General features: G+C 52.3%; 8 protein-coding genes across 8 annotated transcripts; 2 read left to right on the top strand and 6 right to left on the bottom strand.

The window, feature by feature from the left end:
- Positions 1 to 684: 684 nt before the first annotated feature.
- On the bottom strand, positions 685 to 1,782 carry PG994_006822 (uncharacterized protein; the record flags this gene model as incomplete). The annotated part of the gene is made up of 1 exon (XM_066858231.1): positions 685 to 1,782. The coding sequence occupies one exon, from the start codon at positions 1,780 to 1,782 to the stop codon at positions 685 to 687; it is 1,098 nt and encodes a 365-aa protein (XP_066717500.1).
- A 1,184-nt stretch (positions 1,783 to 2,966) lies between these two features.
- Positions 2,967 to 3,869, top strand: PG994_006821 (uncharacterized protein; the record flags this gene model as incomplete). Its single annotated transcript, XM_066858230.1, has 2 exons — positions 2,967 to 3,039; positions 3,127 to 3,869. 2 exons carry the CDS (start codon positions 2,967 to 2,969, stop codon positions 3,867 to 3,869), a joined length of 816 nt encoding a protein of 271 aa, XP_066717499.1.
- Positions 3,870 to 3,990: 121 nt separating this feature from the next.
- PG994_006820 (uncharacterized protein) lies at positions 3,991 to 4,793 on the top strand (the record flags this gene model as incomplete). Its single annotated transcript, XM_066858229.1, has 2 exons — positions 3,991 to 4,328; positions 4,415 to 4,793. The coding sequence occupies 2 exons, from the start codon at positions 3,991 to 3,993 to the stop codon at positions 4,791 to 4,793; spliced, it is 717 nt and encodes a 238-aa protein (XP_066717498.1).
- A 187-nt stretch (positions 4,794 to 4,980) lies between these two features.
- Positions 4,981 to 6,715, bottom strand: PG994_006819 (uncharacterized protein; the record flags this gene model as incomplete). Its single annotated transcript, XM_066858228.1, has 2 exons — positions 4,981 to 6,141; positions 6,206 to 6,715. The coding sequence occupies 2 exons, from the start codon at positions 6,713 to 6,715 to the stop codon at positions 4,981 to 4,983; spliced, it is 1,671 nt and encodes a 556-aa protein (XP_066717497.1).
- A 567-nt stretch (positions 6,716 to 7,282) lies between these two features.
- PG994_006818 (uncharacterized protein) lies at positions 7,283 to 7,975 on the bottom strand (the record flags this gene model as incomplete). Its single annotated transcript, XM_066858227.1, has 2 exons — positions 7,283 to 7,781; positions 7,860 to 7,975. The coding sequence occupies 2 exons, from the start codon at positions 7,973 to 7,975 to the stop codon at positions 7,283 to 7,285; spliced, it is 615 nt and encodes a 204-aa protein (XP_066717496.1).
- Positions 7,976 to 9,475: 1,500 nt separating this feature from the next.
- PG994_006817 (short chain dehydrogenase) lies at positions 9,476 to 10,457 on the bottom strand (the record flags this gene model as incomplete). The annotated part of the gene is made up of 6 exons (XM_066858226.1): positions 9,476 to 9,502; positions 9,561 to 9,758; positions 9,807 to 9,976; positions 10,026 to 10,033; positions 10,139 to 10,360; positions 10,420 to 10,457. 6 exons carry the CDS (start codon positions 10,455 to 10,457, stop codon positions 9,476 to 9,478), a joined length of 663 nt encoding a protein of 220 aa, XP_066717495.1.
- Positions 10,458 to 10,838: 381 nt separating this feature from the next.
- On the bottom strand, positions 10,839 to 12,288 carry PG994_006816 (cytochrome P450; the record flags this gene model as incomplete). Its single annotated transcript, XM_066858225.1, has 4 exons — positions 10,839 to 11,495; positions 11,578 to 11,910; positions 11,993 to 12,131; positions 12,182 to 12,288. The coding sequence occupies 4 exons, from the start codon at positions 12,286 to 12,288 to the stop codon at positions 10,839 to 10,841; spliced, it is 1,236 nt and encodes a 411-aa protein (XP_066717494.1).
- A 1,863-nt stretch (positions 12,289 to 14,151) lies between these two features.
- PG994_006815 (retinol dehydrogenase 12) lies at positions 14,152 to 15,261 on the bottom strand (the record flags this gene model as incomplete). The annotated part of the gene is given in 3 exon segments (XM_066858224.1): positions 14,152 to 14,281; positions 14,347 to 15,038; positions 15,058 to 15,261. The coding sequence occupies 3 exon segments, from the start codon at positions 15,259 to 15,261 to the stop codon at positions 14,152 to 14,154; spliced, it is 1,026 nt and encodes a 341-aa protein (XP_066717493.1).
- Positions 15,262 to 18,337: the final 3,076 nt, after the last annotated feature.

The raw sequence follows: 18,337 nt of genomic DNA, 5'->3' as shown, positions 1-18,337 counted from the left end.
GTCGGTCTGTCAGCGGGCTCGGCAACTTTCTTTGACGTCGGCTAAGGAAGTTGACAGGCGGAAGCAGTCCCTGAGTCCTGTAAGGGACAGGGGAGGGCCATGGGGCTCCTCTTATGCCTGACCCTTGGCCGCCTATGGAGTAAGTGACCTGATTTAACTCACACCCGAAGCGGCAACCGAGCCTCGGAAGTTGACCGACAACCGAAGAGGTCCACACGCACAGAGTTACACACTACCTATTCCCTCCCTATTCCCAAGAGGCCGGATGAAGCTGTGGGGTTACAGGACCAGGAATAAGTCGGGATTACCATGGCGATCATGTGAATATATCACGCGATAATTACAGCAAAGATCAACAAGCCTCGCCTCAGTTCCGAAATCTCATGACTTCCCATCTCCTTTGGGATACTTATCACCCAGTAATTACGTGGTTCATTCATGGCCCCTCGCTCCTTACCGGTCAGTTAGGAGCTAGGATCCCTGTGTTACAGCCAACGCTGTCGCTCACGGTTTCTTTGAATGGTGTCAACTAGAAGGCGGTTTCAAACAGAGATCATATTCATAAACAAGTAGAGGGATGGAAACAAAAGCTAATAAGAGATTCTACACATCAATCGTTACGGTCATTATGCATGAGAAGACCACTTTCCCGGCTGGTCCCAGTCCCTTTTCCCTGTCTGTCTGTCAGCTTGCTGTTGGCAGTAATGTTGCAGGAGGGCTCCAGAGCTCCTCCGCGTTGCCCCTGAACACCCGCTCGATGAGCGCCACGTCCCGCCGGCACCAGTCAACGAGGACGGCGCGGATCCAGGGCCGGATGTCGAGCCCCTCGAACCGCGTGTGCGGCCAGTCCGTCGCGAACACGACGCGATCTCGACCCGCCACCCGCAGAAGCTCCCGCGCCACGGGCGCCGCATCGCTGAACCCGTCCGCGGAGGCGCTGAACCGGTATGCTGCCGACAGCTTGACCCACGTGTTACCGGAGCGGAGCAGCCGCACCAGGGCTGCGAAGTGGGGGATCGTGTAGGGATCGGCTACCGTCGTTGCCAAGGAGGAGGAAGAGGAGTGTGATGCTTCCAGGTTTGGGTGGCCCATGTGGTCGATGCAGAACCGGACGCCGAGCTTGTCTGCTCCGTCTGCGAGGAGCGGCTCGAGCTTCGCGATGGTCGGCAGCGACGCGTAGATCTGCAGAACCCAGCCCAGCGGCCGCACAGCGTCAGCGTACGCCCGAATCGCCGCCTCGAGCTCCTCCACGGCCGGAGGCGCCGCGCCGCCGGACTGCAGGTTGAGGCGGACGCCGCGAACGCCCAGCGCATGCCACCCCTGCAGCGTTTCCGACGATGTGGTGGCGGGGTCGAAGGAGACGACGGCGTGCGCGCGTTGTGGTCCGCCCAGTTCTCTCAAGGCCGCGAGCGTGCACGCGTTGTCGTGGCCGTAGATGCTGGGCTGGACGATGACGACGCCGTCGAGGCCCGCGACGTCCTGCTCGAAAGTCCGGGCGTCCTGGCTCGTGTGGAAGTGCGTGGGCCTGTATACGGCGGAGGCGGCTAGGGGGAAGCGCGGATCGAGGACGTGCATGTGGAGTTCCCAGGAACCGCGCGGGATGAGGGCGCGGAAGTCGTCGTCTTCATCATACTTCTTCGGTGAAGGAGGTGCGGGAAGACCGATAGATGAAAAGGGGCGGAAGCTCATGAGCTGGAAGATGAAGGTGCGGAGGCATTTGGTGGTGTAGAGGAGCGCGTGCTGGATGAACCGCAGGTGGCGGGACGCGCGAGGCGAGGTCATTGCGGACATGGCTGATGGGGTGCGCGGTGACGAGTTCATTCTTGAGTAGCTAGCTGCTATCGGCAGGTAATGAGGTCATTGAGTAGCGTCTGAGATAGCTTCAACTTCGGGTGTATGCAGTTCAGCGCAGTTGGAAGATTCCAAGCAAACAGTCTGCTTCAAAGACGGGCGAGAACGATGATGGTTATATCCTCCAGTCGTCCAGGCGCAGATCACGCCCTACGACGACTTTTCTCCCCTTCATAAGGGCCGAATATAAGTGAGACCCTCAACGCGGTCGGTTTCCGAAGCCGTCGGTGGAGTTATGGCGTGGAGCCGAGGGCGGGTGGGAACAGTTGGGAGGGAATCCAGTCTCAAGCTCGCACGATAAGGCAGATAGATCTCGGCAGATCAAGGCAGAACCTCTTCGGTGCTTGATTTGCACACCGGGGGGTGGGGGGAGGGGGGGCTGCCGGATATGCCTCTCTCTCTGTCTCTAATGGAACCTGGATGAGAGACTCCCCTTCAGTGCATATGCATGCGATCTCTCCTTGGTGAGCGACCGGTTGGTGTTGCAGAAGCAGCTTGGCAGGTGTAGATGATTGCGACCTCGGAAGTTGGCCGAGGGCGAACAAAGAGCACTGAAAATGGCTCGGGGAAGTTCCGAGTTGCGCTGTTCCCTCGTCTGCGGTCCACTGTTGGAGATGATTAGCGCCTGGAAGCATGCACACTACCTCACTATTTCGGCGACCGTCGCAACTGCTGGCGGCATTTTCATGGCAGGTGACAGTCATCAGTTTGAACTCACTCTTGCTGAGCGATACTGGCCACTGGCCACTGCATGTTATGCTATTGCCAATTCTTCATGCCCCGTCATTCGCGGGGCTTCCCCGTATCCGCTCGCGACGCGGAAGCCATCCTACCCTTGCTGGTGCCACTTCCCCCAAATTACCCCAAGCCTACGCGGGATCGTAGCTCATTGGTTTTCCCCAGCCTATGTTTTCCCTAGGAACTTCAATCCCGACGGGTGCTGCAACGACGGCTCGAACTGCTCAATGCCTACTATCCAGAAGAAAGAATATTAAAACCCCGGCTGAATCTCACGTAACTTGACGACTGAGACAGCAATCAGCAAGGCGGTCGCTGCTACATCACAGCGTCCTGATCCTTTTCCTCATTCTGCAAGGAATTAAAAACAAGCAAACATGGCCAGGTTGAACGCGAACGCCTACTACATTATGACCACCCTGGTCATAACATGTGGTTCGATTCCGAAAGGTAACCTTACCAACCGACGAAATGACTCTCCAGTCCCTCGGGATGATTGATGCACTCATGAAAGACTGACCAACGAATCAACCACAGGATACGATGAAGGCGGCTTCAGCTCTGCGACAGGCCTGTCGTCCTTCAAAGCTGACTACGACCTGGTCCCGGCGCACTGGAAGACCAACCCGTCAGGCCTGGCCGATCGCAAAGCCAACATCTCGTCCTTCGGCGTCCTCGGCGCCGCGCTCGGCTCGCTGATCGCCATCGTCCTATGCGACCGCATCGGCCGCCTGCGCAGCTGGCAGCTGGCCATGGCCGTCTGGATGGCCGGCAACCTGCTGCAGACCTTCGCGTCCGGCATCCTTGGCCTGATGCTCTTCGCGCGCCTCTGGGGCGGCCTCGGCGCCGGCGGGCTCACCGTCGTCGCGCCCCTGTACCTGTCCGAGATCGCCCCCGCTCGATCGCGCGGCATGGTCGTCAGCCTGTACATGGTCGTGCTGCTGAGCTTTTTGACCATCGGCTTCTTCATCAGTTACGGCGCCGAGCAGCACATGGCGGCCACCCGGATGCAGTATCGCCTCGTCATTTCTATCGTTCTCGTTCCGACGGGGCTGGCGCTGCTGGGGTCCTTCTTCATTGCGGATACGCCGCGCTGGCTGGCGTCGCAGGACCGCACCGAGGAGGCGATCCGGGTGCTGTCACGACTGCGACACAGCTCGAATGGCGGCGGCGATAGCACGGCTGTTGCCGCCGAGTTCGAAGAGCTGCAGCAACAGATGCAGCACAAGGGCGAAGCGCTAAAGGGGCTTCGAACTGGACCATCTTCAAAGAGATCATGACCATCCGCACATATCGCGTCAGGTTCTTCCTGGGCAGTAAGTAGTAGTAGCATGGCGCAGTTCAGTTCATTTCATCGAGGAAAGAGTCTCTCGGCTGACCCTATTATGTTTGACAGTGACCATGCAGACTGTCGCACAATGGTCTGGCGGCAATGGCATCACCTACTACATCCCGCAGATTTTCGAGTACGCCGGAGTTACGGGCGGGAACACGTCGCTCATAACAAGTGGCGCATATGGTGTTGTTAAACTGGTCTTCACGATGGCTTTCACCTGGGGTCTCGTTGACGTGTTCGGCCGTCGGCGTTGCTTTACCCTCGGCTTGTTCCTGCAGTGTATCACACATATTTACATGGCTATCTACATGGCCATCTGGCGGGACGGCTCTGATAAGTCGGCATCTGACGCGGCCATCGCCTCCGTCTTCGTATATGCCGTCGGCTGGTCCATTGGGTTGTGGTAAGTAGAACATACACCCCCTCCATCCCTCCCCCTCCCCTTTCGAATCACAAGACAGACTGGCTGACCACTCCCCCGTAAAACAGCACCGTGCAGTACCTTTACGGCACCGAGATCTACCCGACCCGCATCCGCAGCGTGTGCTACGCCTGCAACATGGCGCTGCACTGGTTCTTCCAGTTCGCCGTGGTGCGCGTGACGCCCAACATGTTTGTGAGCCTAAATGTCTGGGGCGCCTACGTCTTCTGGGCCCTTATCTGCTTCCTAGGCCTCGTCGTCCTCTGGCTCTGGGCCCCCAGACCAAAGGGGTGCCTATGGAGTACATGGCCGACCTGTTCGACGGACCTTGGTACAAGTCGGGGCACGCCAAGTACGATCCGCGGCGGCACGAGCTGGCACGGTCCGGGAAAGACGAAAGGAGTGGACATGCTGAGCGGTCGACTTCAGAGTAATGTTTCTAGTTGAAGCGATTGGGATGCCCAGTATAATTTGCAAGTTGTTGTAGCTGGTTTAGGATGCCCTGGTGTGATCTTGGTTCACTTGTATAGCGATTCTAAGATATCTAGTGAGATTGAATACCAGATTCTTCCACGACACTCTGCAACCAGTCCAGTACCATATCTTACGTAAGCCCGTCCACAAAATCACACCCCTAAAGTGTACTCTGGACCTCTACTCTGCGGCAGAAGCAAGACGACTTAATCGGCACATCTGCCCTCTCCAACGCCGCCCTTAACTCCGGCTCGATAGCGTCCGCCTCCTCTTTCCGCCCCAGCCTAGCTAGGCATTCGTGGTACCCGTGCAGCGCCCACACATTGCCCGGGTGTCTCAGCGCGCGCGGCAGCTTGTTATCCAGCCCCAAGTCCTCGGCGTAGACGGCCGCAGCCTCGCTATAATGCCCGTTCTCCATCAGCAACGCCCCGTAGGCGTGCCGCGTCGGCTGCATCCAGCCCCAGGGCTCGTCGTAGGGCAAGCCGTCGTCGCGCGCGATGGCTAAGCGCAGGTGCGCGTACGCCGCGTCGAAGCGGCCCTGGCGGAAGGCGACTTCGCCCTCCATCATGGCCTCGGCGATATCTAGCAAATCGACGCAGCGGTTGTTGAACAGGGTGCGCGACTCCGGGACGCGGGTGCGGGCGTCGAGGAAGAGCACGCGTTCGGCTTCGGCTTCGGGGAGGCGCGAAGAGGCGGCGTGGGCGATGGATTTGGCGTAGTGCGTCATGGCCGTCGTGGTGCAGTAGAGTTCCCGGTCGTCCGGCAGCGGCAAGGAGACGATGTCGTCCCAGCGTCCAAACCGCACCAGCGCGTGCACGCGCATAGCCAGGAAGCCCTCGAGCCAGTCCGCCATAGGCGGCGACCGCAGTTTCAAGAGGTCCGCCGACAGCGACGCCTCAAGGCGCGCGGCGGTGGCGAGCGCGGCGCGGGACTGGCCCGCGAACATGGCCGAGTAGATGCAGAAGTGGTAGTCGTGCATGCGGTACAGCGTGTAGAAGTTGCGGGCGCCCGCGCGGGCGAGGAACTTCTCGTCGGCCTCGTAGGCGTCGCGGTTCGACGCGATGCCGCGGGCGTAGTCTCCGACTAGCACGTCGATGTGCGTCGGCATGTGGTTCAGGTGGCCCGCGTCGGGCACGAGGCGGCGCAGGGCGTCGGCGGCGGGGAGGCCTTGCTCGGGCGTGGGGGACATCTCGATGTAGTGGATGTAGAGGTGCAGGAAGCCTGGGTGCGCCATGCCGCCGCCGCCGCCCGGCTGCTGAAGGGCTTGGTCGAGGATGGCTTGGACTTGGGCGGTCCGGGCGTTTGGTGCGGGCTGGCCTGTCTTGAGGTCCCCATAGCTTCCAGGGCGTCAGGTTCATCAGGGCGTCCGCGGCCAGCGCTGCGACGTCGAGGTCGTCGGCGCCGAACTCGGCGTGCACCCGCTGCATCGCGTCGGCGTACTGGACGTTCCAGACGGAGGCGCATTCGTCCTTGTCTTTACCCGGAGCGTGCTCAAGGGGATACCGGTAGCGCAGGGCGTCGACCAGGGCCCTTTCCACCGGAGTCACTTTGTTCGTATCAGCACAGATGCTAGCCGCTTGCTCGACCATGCGGTGGGTCCGCTGCACCGTGGTCTCGAGCTCGGCGTCGTCGAAGAAGCCCCAGGGCTTGTTGTAGTTGGGCCCCAGCGCGTAGGCTACGCCCCAGTAGGCCATGGCGCAGCCGGGGTCGGCGGCGAGGGCGCGCTCGAAGCATTTTACCGCTTCTTCGTGGTTGAAGCCGTAGCACCAGATGAGGCCGCGGTTGAACCAGGTCGCGGCGGCGGGGCTGGTGGTGGTGATGGGCCTCCGGTACGTGCCCAGGTCGTAGTAGTCGTCGTCGGCAGATTCCGGTGCGGCCGCCATGCTGCCCGCCATGCTGCGTTGCTTGCTGCCCTGGTACGACCGAGCCGACTGGAGATAAGATGCGGGGGGGAGGGTCAAGGAGGGTATGTCGTGGCACCAAGATCAAAGATGGCCTGCCTGACTTACTCCGAGGACCGTAAAACTAGCTTCTTACTTAGAATATGTCATGAGATTTTGGCCGGGATTCAGTCATGGGCAGCATGCATCAGCAGAAGAGGCAACTAATTGCGATCAAGTCGGGGATGACATGACTGCTGGGTGGTCCGAAGTCCTGTCAGGCCATTTTCCCTGCTGTCTGACTGGTGGCATCATCCACTAAAAATTGGCGGGGTTGACACGCCTGAAGCTAAAAAGTACAGTACGAAACAGCGCTGTGATTTGACATGCTGACGGGCGACCATTCATTGTACATACGCCAATCATAACCGAGACACCGGCAAAAGCAAAAAGGGAAAAGGAAAAGGAAAGAAGGAAAGATGTGTGTTAATCAGCGCTACCAGCCACCCATGTGTACATCTCTCCTTTCTGTGCTCTTTGTTCCACAGCTCCAGTAATACCATCCATCGTCCTTGCTATCCCTTAAATGGAGGTGGGCTGCGCCATATCCGGCGACGCATCATACGTGATCCTCCCCGCCGGCAAAAAGAACAGCGCGACCAACCTCCCGCCGCGCACGCGCGGGTAGTGGTGCGTCCCGGGCCCCGGCGACGTCCACCCGGCGCCCTGCCACCCGCTCATCCCCTGCAGCTGCGCCGTCGCGTCGAGAGGTATAACACAATTGATCTCGCCGTATGGGTGCTTGTGGTACTGCCCCGAGAAGGGCTGCTCGAGGTCCAGCTGCATACCCGTGCCGCCGCCCCCGCCGCTGTCCATGTACACGGTCGTGATGCTGAAGAAGCGCGTCGCTTCGCTCGGCTCCGCGATCTTGCCCCGCCGGTACCGCCGCCCGTCGACCTCGAGCGCGGCCACCCACCCCTCGTCCAGGCCTTGGCGGATGTAGCGGCAGAAGTCGTCGAAGTAGGGGGTTCCGGGGCCGTGGTTCTGGTTGAGCCGCGCCTCGAGTTCTTTTCCGGGTGTACTTTTGTTAATTGCAACAAGGGGTCAGTGGACGGCAAGCTCGGGAAAGAAGGGACAAGGGGGGGTTAGTGCTCCTTACAGGTTCTGGACTTCGTCAAAGAACTCGGCACACCTGGTTACGAATTGCTGGGCGCTGGGATGCTGGCTCAGGTCGACCACGGCGCTCTGCCCTGGTGGAGCTGGTGTATTATCCATGTTTTGGCTCTTGTCGTTCGGGAGTAGTCGTGATGGGAGCTATGTAGAGAGACCTCGGGGTCGGCCTAAGTTCGTCCAGATCATGACTCGCTTTATGGCCTTGACAGCTGGTCAGGCGGCTCTTCAGTCTAGCAGCCCAACGTCTTCAACGCAACGGCGCGTCCGGACTCTCGCCGAGATCAGTTCATTGACATGGGACCACCTCGAACAGTCACGATGTATCATGTTACACTTGATTGATGATGGATTTGAAACATTCAAGAATCGAATGGTTATCTTCCCTAGTCATCGGAGCGAGCCCCGAGGGCCGGCCATCATTGGGCTGCTTCGTTGCATGTGTAACCCCGCTCTGGGTTACCGTCGCAGGCCCGAACTGCCAAATGTGGTCCCCGAATACGTAGGTTTGGTGGTACGCCACGAGGGCGGCTGTCTGCATCGGTCTAGCGGCTGTCGATCGGAATGGGAAGCCCTCGCGAGAACTGACAAGCGCTAAAGAAAACTATCGATTTTGGCACGGCTCGGGTCGCTGGAATTGCTAAGGTTACATCTGTATGCACATGCATCCAACCGCATTCAGCCGAGAGCACAGCTCCCCCCATCCCGGCTCCTGGCTCCCACGCTTTTTCAGCTGCATAGGGTCGTAGGGTTGAACCAATATCAACACTACCGTTTCTTGGCGCTAATAGCTCGAACTGCCGCGATGTCGACCCGGCCCTCTCAACGTGGTGGGATTGACGACTTCACGATTTCCTTGGCACCGGAAAAATCCCGTGTAAGCTGGCCAGTCGTGAGTCCGTTCGTCCCGTCTACGTAGGTTTTTTGATAAGGATGATCGAACGGTCTCTACATACCTGCCTCGGATGAAGTCGCAACATTTTGACGAAATAATTGGATATCTGGCCTCTCTCACGGTCATTCCTAAGAAGGAAAGTGAGTGCGGTTTACACATCTCGCGCACTATTATCATGGTCTCCCGAAAGGCGGCCACGGTCTCACACGGCCCGCCATCCCGCAGAATACGGCGGCCTAACATATTACACATTCGAATGATCATTTATTGGAAAATGATACCAGCCATTCTCTACACATACAGCTAGCTTCCTTGTCATGGGTTATCACGCATCCCCTGGCCAGAAACCCCGGGCCTTGCCTGTAATGTCATAACTTGTCTAATGTGGTGCCTGAACGTAACACGCCTAATTCAAGGTAACATATCTGAACGTGTATTGGCTCCATAACACCGATAATACCGAAACTAACTTCCTCCAAGCCCTCGGGTACCTAAGTAAAAAGCCAACTCTCTGGCTCTGCGACTGATAACATGGACTGTTTCCAAATACACACGCCAACTCTTTCCCTGAGTCTGCGGCGGTAACCCCTGTTTTACCAGCAATCCAACCCAGGCCTCAAGCCTATGGCCGTCCTTCCATGTTTCTATCTTTCCCAGAACGAGGACTTTTATCCGCTGGGGTTGAGCCTGACACAGCTGGTAGACAATAGTCAGCGGCCAGCTGAAATGGCGAAAGGCTGCATGGAACAAGGCGATTTTGTTCGTCGAACCCCACTCGGTCTGGTCCAGATATACCGAGCAATCAAACACATTCTGATATTCTTGGAATTCATCCGGCCTTCCGTTGGGGCCGACCACTTCGCCTCGTTCCAGACCCGAGTGCAGGCGGGATCTTTCGCATCGTGCCCAGGCATCCCACAGAGCTTCTTCCAGCGGGAAACTGAATCCCTCCCAGAAGAGGCCTCCTCTGGCGTCGGAAGACATCGTAGCGGGCTATGCTTTGGTAGCATTGTAGGAGGCCCCAGACACATACGGACACACGCTCCCGATGGAGCCAATATTAACCACAATCCCCTTGGCGTTAACGAGAATTCGATGAAATTGGTGCGCCATACGCATAGGCCCGAAAACGTTCACAGCAAACATCTTCTCCGCCTGGCAGTCATCGGTGTCGTCAGCCGTCATTGTATAGCCTTTCTCAAACATTAGAACTTGTCATAATGCAGTATCTGTTCGCTGTCTGAATCGAATACAGCCTACACATACCACTAGTAGGATGGGTCACCACTAGATAATTATCTAGACCGAAAAAGACTAAGAATATTCGCTAATTACTGCGTTCCCTGAATAAAAAGTCGTGCACAGGTACTCACGTGTTATTGACCAAGATATCAAGCTGGCCACCCGTGACTAACTGGACCTGTTTTGCTATCGCAAGAGTATCCTCCTCTGAGGTAACATTCAGGTCGACGATATGGATGAGATAGTGGTTCAAGTGCTCCCGTGCTTCGTGCGACAACAATGTTGCAAAGACAACCAGACCTGACTCGAAGAATCTTTGCGCCAGGGCATGGCCAATTTCCCCCTCCCCGCATCTAATAAGAGGGCTCACTAGTACATGATAAGAGAGTTGCTGGGATATTAGTTAACTTACCCGGTGATAAGACAAAATCTGTCGTACGGTGATTCCATCGTTATCGTTACTATGGAATGGCTTAAGAGTTGCTTAACAAGACACATAATTATGGCGTATAAGTTTCCCAGTTCAACTATACTGGATAATTAGTCTTTCACCCTAAAACCAGTATATCCCTGTGCCGGGTAAGTGATATAAGTCCACCAATGTACCAATACTTGAACGCCCGGCACGGCCTGCCGGCCCAAACCCCCCGTGCTATCTGCAAGCGCTTTCGACGTACCCAGACTATGCCCCTTTCTACTCCGGCGACAACGTTCAGCAGCATGTAGTCGATCCACTCTAGTCACTTATAATGCAGCCACATGAAGTTTTATGTAATATTCTATTGTCATAACCTGAGCCCAAGACCATGAAAAATAAGCTTTGAACTTCAACTAGAGCTCCAAATCCGCTGGATCAGCGCCTTCACGGGGCCGGAAGGTCAAGTACGGACCCTCGTGGAGGGCCGTGAAAACGTCATACAGTTGAAACTCATCCGGGCGATGTCTATCCCGGTCCATTGCAGGGTTTCCGCTCCCAACCTGACCGAGCTGTCCAGGCGAGGACTCAAAGTCAAAGTACCAGAGCGTCTTGGCGATGACGAGGCCAACCTCCATGTACGCCATTGTCTTTCCAGCACAACCTCTAGCGCCCGTCGAGAAGGGAGTAAAGGCGTCGATCATGGTCTTCTTCACCGCGGGAGAGTACCCGGAGTCATCCAGCCACCGTTCCGGTCGGAAGGAGAAGGGGTCAGGAAAGTAATCCGGGTTGTGATGGATGGAGTAGATATTTAGCCCCAAGACGGTGCCGCGAGGAATCAAGTATCCGTCGACGGTATAGGACTCGGCATCGCTGTCCGCTCGGAGTTCCCTCCAAAGAGTGCCTGAAGCGGGCGAGGCTAGTCGTAACGCTTCATCGATACAAGCTCGGAGATACGGACCGCCGGCCAAGGCAGAGCCACGGAGGTCATTGCCACTCTGGAAGGTATGTCGGATCTCGGCGCTGAGCTTTCGGTACGCATCGGGAGTATGTGCCAGGTAGAAAATGCGCCGCTGAGTGCTGTTTTTGTCGTGTCTCCCGCTGCAGTTGTAACATGGTTAATTTCAGCCGGTAGGGGGGATGAGATGAGCCTACAGATAACAGATAAGAAAGATTCCACATGCCTGCAGTAAGAAAAAGATTGGACTCGGCCCAGAGCTCGTTCTGTCGAAGGCCATCGCCCGACTTGTCATCCAGGGCGTCTGCTACAAACGAATAGAAATCATGTTTCGCGTCCTTGGCCATGGTTGTGCGCTGGCGGATCATTTCCTCGATGAGACACAGGTATTTACCACGATACTCGCGAAACACCCGCACCGAAACCAGACCTAGCCTAAATCTCCGAGCGTTGGGCCACTGCAAGAAGACGCTGCTCCACAATGTGCCCGCATCCAGCATGGTCAGCATGAACTGATTGGTGTCCTTGGTCTGTAGTCCGAGGTCGTATCCAAACCCCAACAGGCCAGCGATATTCAGGCCTAGCTGCCCTCGACCTCTCCGTCATGTTGACGGGCTTGGAGGATCTGGCGTCGGTGGATAGTCTTCGTAGGTAAGTTTCGACCTGCTCGATCATGGTGGGCTCGAAAGCACGCATGGGGCAATCCGTCAGAACCTGCCCAACGAGCTGTCGGCGGGCGCAATGAAGGTGCCTATCTGTAGCGGTGAAGACGGTATAGCCCGGATAGATGTGAAGACCAACTTGTTAGGACCTTGACGAACAACAGAGCCGTACTTGTGTTGATTTTCCCATGTCGTAAGATGGAGACGCCTGCGGTATGCGAAGAAGCCGCTGTAGGCGTCCGTCATCTTGGCAACAAGAGGGCCCGGGTATCTGCTCAGAGGATGCAGGAAGATTCGATAGGCGGCTATCGCGGCGAGCTAATCATTCAATAGATACTATTAATCACCGAGCTCATTCATATGCATGATGAAGGGAAGGCTAGATTCTTTGCTTGACGCTTACATAAGCGATGAGTGCCGATAAACAAGACCAGGCCGTTGCCGAGAACATGTTGGGTGGGATGACTAAGGAAGTCGTCATGGTCGAAAACTGGGCTGGCAGAGCAGAGAATTGGAATGGAAAAGGGACTTAGCTTGACCTTAGTTCATAATTTCTATAAAAGAGAAGTCCACCCGAACAGACAGCGGCAAAACGGGTGAATAGGTTGTCAGCCGCCACTCAGAGACGGCAAAGAAAGCTGGATGCTGCTTGGATCCTATCCCTTACCTCCCAACCCTTGCCCCTGCAACTCCGCCCCAATTTTGATTATGCGTGACCTTCAGCCATGCTGCCGGGATTTCCTACCTTACTTCAATGGGGCTCTGGAGTGGAAAACTCGAATATTTAGATTTCGTAAACTAGCGCCGTACCCACTGAAACATGACGAGCAAATATGCTGGTTCAGTAGAGCTTGCGGTAAAATACCTAATGGTTTGATATGTGTACCTGGTTTACTGATTTCTCTGTGGGGTCTCTATTATTCCGGAACAATGCTGCACACACATCAGACTTTGGGACATCAGACGACATGAACCATAATAATAGACCATCTCCTACTTATTCAGCCTCGACCCCCCACACCACTGATCTTGATACCTGTGCTCTGGTCGAGCAGCATTGTGGCCATACGACTCGCTTGCCTCGAATTGAGTCGTTCGGGATATCCCTCGCTCGACGTCAACATCCTCACGAAGCAAAGTGTCGTGAGAAGGCCCATTGCGTGTCTCCAGATGGTATTCCCGTCAATTTCTTCTCTCTTGGAGTCTTGCCAACCTCTCTCATCTCCTAACCCCTTGCATTATTCCCGTACCACGTGGAAGAGTTGTTGCTGCTTCCCTTGAATACCTGGCTGAAACGTAAGCTCACCCACGATAATACCAGCTTGCTCATCTGGAGGGAGGAGAAAGCTTTGGGGAAACTCGGCACGCTGATGACCAAAAAACCACATGTGAGCTCGGCGGCGTAGCAGCACATGACGCCAGAAAACGGGTAGACATAGTCCGGTGACTCGGCATGGCGTACCGTCTCAACTATTCAAATGATGCCCGAGACGCACGCCAGAAAACCAATGGGTAAGATCGCAGATACGCCAATCCTCTTTTTTCTCGACATATGAAGCGTCCAGATAGCCCTCTTAGTAATTGCCAGGATCACACTGTTACAACGTAGCCTATTAGCGAGTCGCCCCCTTGCAATGGTACTCCTTCTTGCGAAGATGTGATTAATGAAAGACAATGATCACTTACAAGCCGGAGATGATTTTGAAGATAGAAGTGGCCAGATTGGTGTAGTGCGTATTGACACGATTACAGTTGCCTTTCGACAGGATGTCCCAGTTCAGCGCGTATGGGGTACAAGCAACATTGAACGCCACGATAATGGAGAGGTAGTAGGCAACATTTGCCCATATTGTAGAATGGCAGGCCCAGTAAACCAGCCCGCGACTAGCTGGGGCCAAGATGCGAACCTAATCCAATAAGATGGCCGCCTTGATGAGGCAGATAGAACCAAGGTACAGTTGGGAAGCAATGGAAAGATTATGTTGTCCTTATCGTCAGTGCGGCACTTATAGAGTCACCAAGTTTCCGACTCATCCTTAGCCCGATAGTTGAAGCCTAATAAATGGCCATGTTCTCATTTGCCGTTATGCTGCAATCATGTGACAATCCTTACGAATCTGAGAGTTCTCTGATGGTTTCATCTATGTGATATGCAGAAAGTTCTGCTAGACCGAGATATTCATCCCATAGAGACTGGCGGAGAATCTCGCCAGCTGGTTTGTAAACGATCGGTGCCATTCTAGTCGATTTGAGCAAGGAAGAAAGACGCTGGATCTTGAGGGGGGGGGGCGGGGGACAACCTACGGCTGAACTTGGCAGTCCTCGATGTACTGTCCGTGGGCTTCCAAGCCATGATTTACGACCGCATCAGTGAGCATTCTTGCCCCGACCGACGGAGATCGCCCGACCAGCCTCTTGGCACCGGCCGCTATCCTATCAGCAAGTGATGGACCCGAAGCAGCGTGCCCCAGGCCTGTGCCGTAGCAAAGGCCTGGATTGGGCATGGTGATAATGACAGAGGAGGAAGGAACTTGGAGAGAAAGCTGAGAAACAAAAAGCTGGAGCAGAAGCTTGGACGCCATGTATTGGCCGAAGATGTCGTAGCGATCTGATTTGTCCAGGGTGGGCAGGATCGGGATGGAAGATTCGGACAACGTGGACCATGAGGCCATTTCGGAGGATACCAGAGCTATTCGGCCAGGTGAATCGGCCGAGCGAGTCTTGGAGCTCAGCGCAGGAAGAAGAAGGACGGCAAGGAGAGCAGTGGATATCAGATTGACCTGGATCGTCTTTTCGTGGTTGGTGTCTGGGTGCAGCTCATGTTCATGCTGCATGATACCAGCGTTCAAGACAGCGATGTCGAGATGATCCAGACTCTTTGCACGATTAGTAAAGTGGGCGATGGACTCGTAAGACTCGAGGTCGAGTGACCAGACGACGACTTCGCGATCTGTGAACCGGGAGTCTCTCAGCAGGTATTTAGTTGCAGCCTCCCCCTTTGGTCTCATTTCGGACGGCTAGAATGAGCTTCGAACATCTAAGGTCGAGTGGCTGGCGCGCACACTCCAGGCCGATACCAGCATTCGACCCTGTTACGACGGCTGCCCTACCATGGATGTTGACATTGCGCGGCAAGGGAGGTGTCACTAGCAGTTGGCGTTGGAGAAAGGCTAATAAGCCTGCCCTTTTCTCGGGCTCATTGAAGACAACACTAGCCATGGTTTGTGAAGGGTGAAATTCTTGCCTGTTATGCCCAATGGAAAGAAAAACGACAGTTGGTGATTACCCTGTAGGAACAAAGAAAATGTGGTTGCAACACGTTCCGGACAGGCAGGGCTACAGTTGGCCGTGCATCTAACGTATGCCGCCATCACTTCTAACTAAAATTAAAGGAGATTAGAAAGCACATCGAACCATACCAGCCAATCGATCACTCTTTGACGTTCCTTAGGGCGACGATAAGGAAGTAAGGGGCTACTTGTTGGTTGGGGTCGCCCAGCAAAGGTACCTAGTTATTTGCAACCTTGTTGTATTGTTTTAAGGAATATTCACTTAAGCCCCAGGCGCAACTGAACAGCAGTGACCACTAGACAGACGGTTTGCATCCCTGATTCGTCCGGGGAGCTTGTGAGTAGGAACGAGCGATATGATAAGGATTGACGTGCAGGTCTACTCGCCTGCACTCATTATCCATCGTCGGGGCATCCCAAAGACTTAAGGGTATAGTGATGCTCCTGGAAACTGCCTTTCTGGGGGCGTTTCGTAATTTCATACACTTAGAGGATAGCTATGAGATATTTCTTACTAATCAAAAGAAAACGTGCCATTGACAGAACTGCCAATATACCAATTTGGTAACACTGATCGTGCGGTGTATAAAACATCCTTGCGTTGCCATATTCTCTTTGTGCAAGACCATCTGTATAGAGGTACAGCTTGAGGGCTAGCAATGCCCCAAATAGAGGGTAGTCGGATGGTTTCCAGTCGACTAATGCTCTAAAATCTCGCAGTGCTCTCGAACTTAACTGTATCTAGGACACTCTTCAGTTGGTTGACCTGATCGGTCGTAACTACCTGTCATGTTAAAGTAATGACCTTCCTCGGTTTGTTTTCGGCTGAGCCCTGGGTAGTTGACGTTCAGCGTGGCATCACCAGAGCAGTGTTGATGGATGATGGGAGGAGATTGACCTGTTGCATGTCATCACAACAGCAGCAACAGCCATCTCCGGTGCGGCGGGGCCATTGAGATATGTGGGTGATGGTTAAGTTGCAATGCCTGACACCATCTTCTTTCAGCTCGACCACGGGACTTCGTAGCGGAGCGGGGGGCTGATGAGGTAGCTGGAGCGTTGGAGGCCGGAATGTTTTCGAACGCAACTGGTCTAGCTTTTTGTAATGGCGCTTGCTGCCCCGTGGGTACCGGTGGGAAAACGAAGTGACCACCGGTATCCAAGCACTAATCCTGGTCATGCTATCGAGATTGCACATGAACGAGGCAATAACATCTCGAAGCGTGGACAAAGCCTTCTCCTCGTGTCGTCATTTTGCAACTTAGTTGTGGCTACGTATCATCCCATCTAGGCATCCAGGCTTGTTGTTAAATCATGACATAGGAGGTGCAGTAGATTTCTTTAATAATCCTTCTTTATGGTATAAAATAATAACGTATCCCACAAGCGAATATCCTACACAAGCGAATGTCCCATTCTTTTAGACCCTTTTTAATAAAATATAAGTTAATTTTATTATAACGTATTTAAAATATTAAAATTAATCGGAATCCTTATCTCTAGATATTTCTATATTATTCTAATAAGTACGCGTATTATGCCCGGGCTCTCCGTAAATTCTATAACGTTATAAGCGTGTCCTAAACGTCCTCGTATAATTACTCCTTCGACGCGATTCGTTTTATAATTATCTATTAATGTTCTTTTAAAACTATAGGTTTTCTTTAATTTATATACGAAATAATCCTCTATTTTATAGCCGTTTTTTTTTTCGTACGGCGGCGCTAGCTAAATATTTTATTTACTTTTTAAAGTATCGCGTTCTTACTTTTTAAAAAAATAACTCGGTATATAATATACGTTATAACTTTTACGATTTAATTAAAACTAATTAAAATAAATATTAAAAAGTTATTTTAATACCGTATAATACGGTTTCGAACGTATTTAGTTTAGGATTAAGCCTTAATCGAATTATTTAAAGTTTTTAATTCTTAAGAAATAAATAAGCCGGAAAACGTCCCCGAAAGTATTAAAATATATAGCTTTATATCTAACTAAAATAATATATTCTAAATTATACGAGACGAGTCTTATTTTTCGAAAGCCTCCTCATATATTTAAAACGGTAAAAATCGCTTAAAACGCTTTTAAAAACGTTAGTAAGAAGTCTTCCTTTAAAATATAAGTAATATACGCCCGTATAAAATATTTAATTTCTTTCCCGTATACCTTTTTTAATATATAAAAATAACTAATATTAAAAAGCTAGAGTTTATATAATAAATAAGAAGGTATATAAAATATAATAATTAAGTTCTTTTTATAATAAAGTTTAAAAATTATTAAATAATAATTTTCGTAACCGTTTAAAACTAAAAAACGATAATAATTTTTTATATAAAACTTAATATATTAATTAAAGTATCGAATTTAATTCTCGCCTTTTTTATTCGTAATTTAATTATTTTTAATAATTACGATTACTTAATCCTTTAATAATAAATTATTTTCGTATTAAAAAAAAATATTTTTTTAATAAAAATAATATATAAAAAAATAACGTAACTATATAATCCGATTTTTTAAATAATTATAACTTATTCCCGGTTCTTTTATTATATTATTTTAAACTTTCCGCGTCGATTAAAGGTGGTTATAATTATTTCGGATAAGATTTAACTTATAAAAAAGCCGGTCTCGTTGAAGTTATAAATATCCTCCTTTTAGATCCTATATTTATAAATTATATTCCGTACAAAGGTAAACTATACGCGATACGCGTCGGGATTTTCGTAAAGAACTTTTTAATAATCGATTTTTTAATTAAAACGCGTCCGGAGGTCTAGTTATTATCGTATAAAGTTAAAGGCCTAATTAATACTAACGCGTCTCGCGTTACGTAAATTAAATAATTAATTTACTATATTTTTTATATTATTTAACCGGGGAAGAAACGATCACGTATTTAAATTAATAATATATTAAATAATCGCATTTTTTTCGAAATTTAGAAACTTTTAAGAATTCGTAAATATTTCGTATCGTATAGGTTAATTATTTCG

This window comes from Apiospora phragmitis, assembly GCF_038363925.1.
Source record: "Apiospora phragmitis strain CBS 135458 chromosome Unknown utg000006l:1.0-5683423.0:1.0-5690449.0, whole genome shotgun sequence".
NCBI lineage: Eukaryota > Fungi > Ascomycota > Sordariomycetes > Amphisphaeriales > Apiosporaceae > Apiospora > Apiospora phragmitis.
This window is presented reverse-complemented; position numbering and strand designations above follow the sequence as displayed.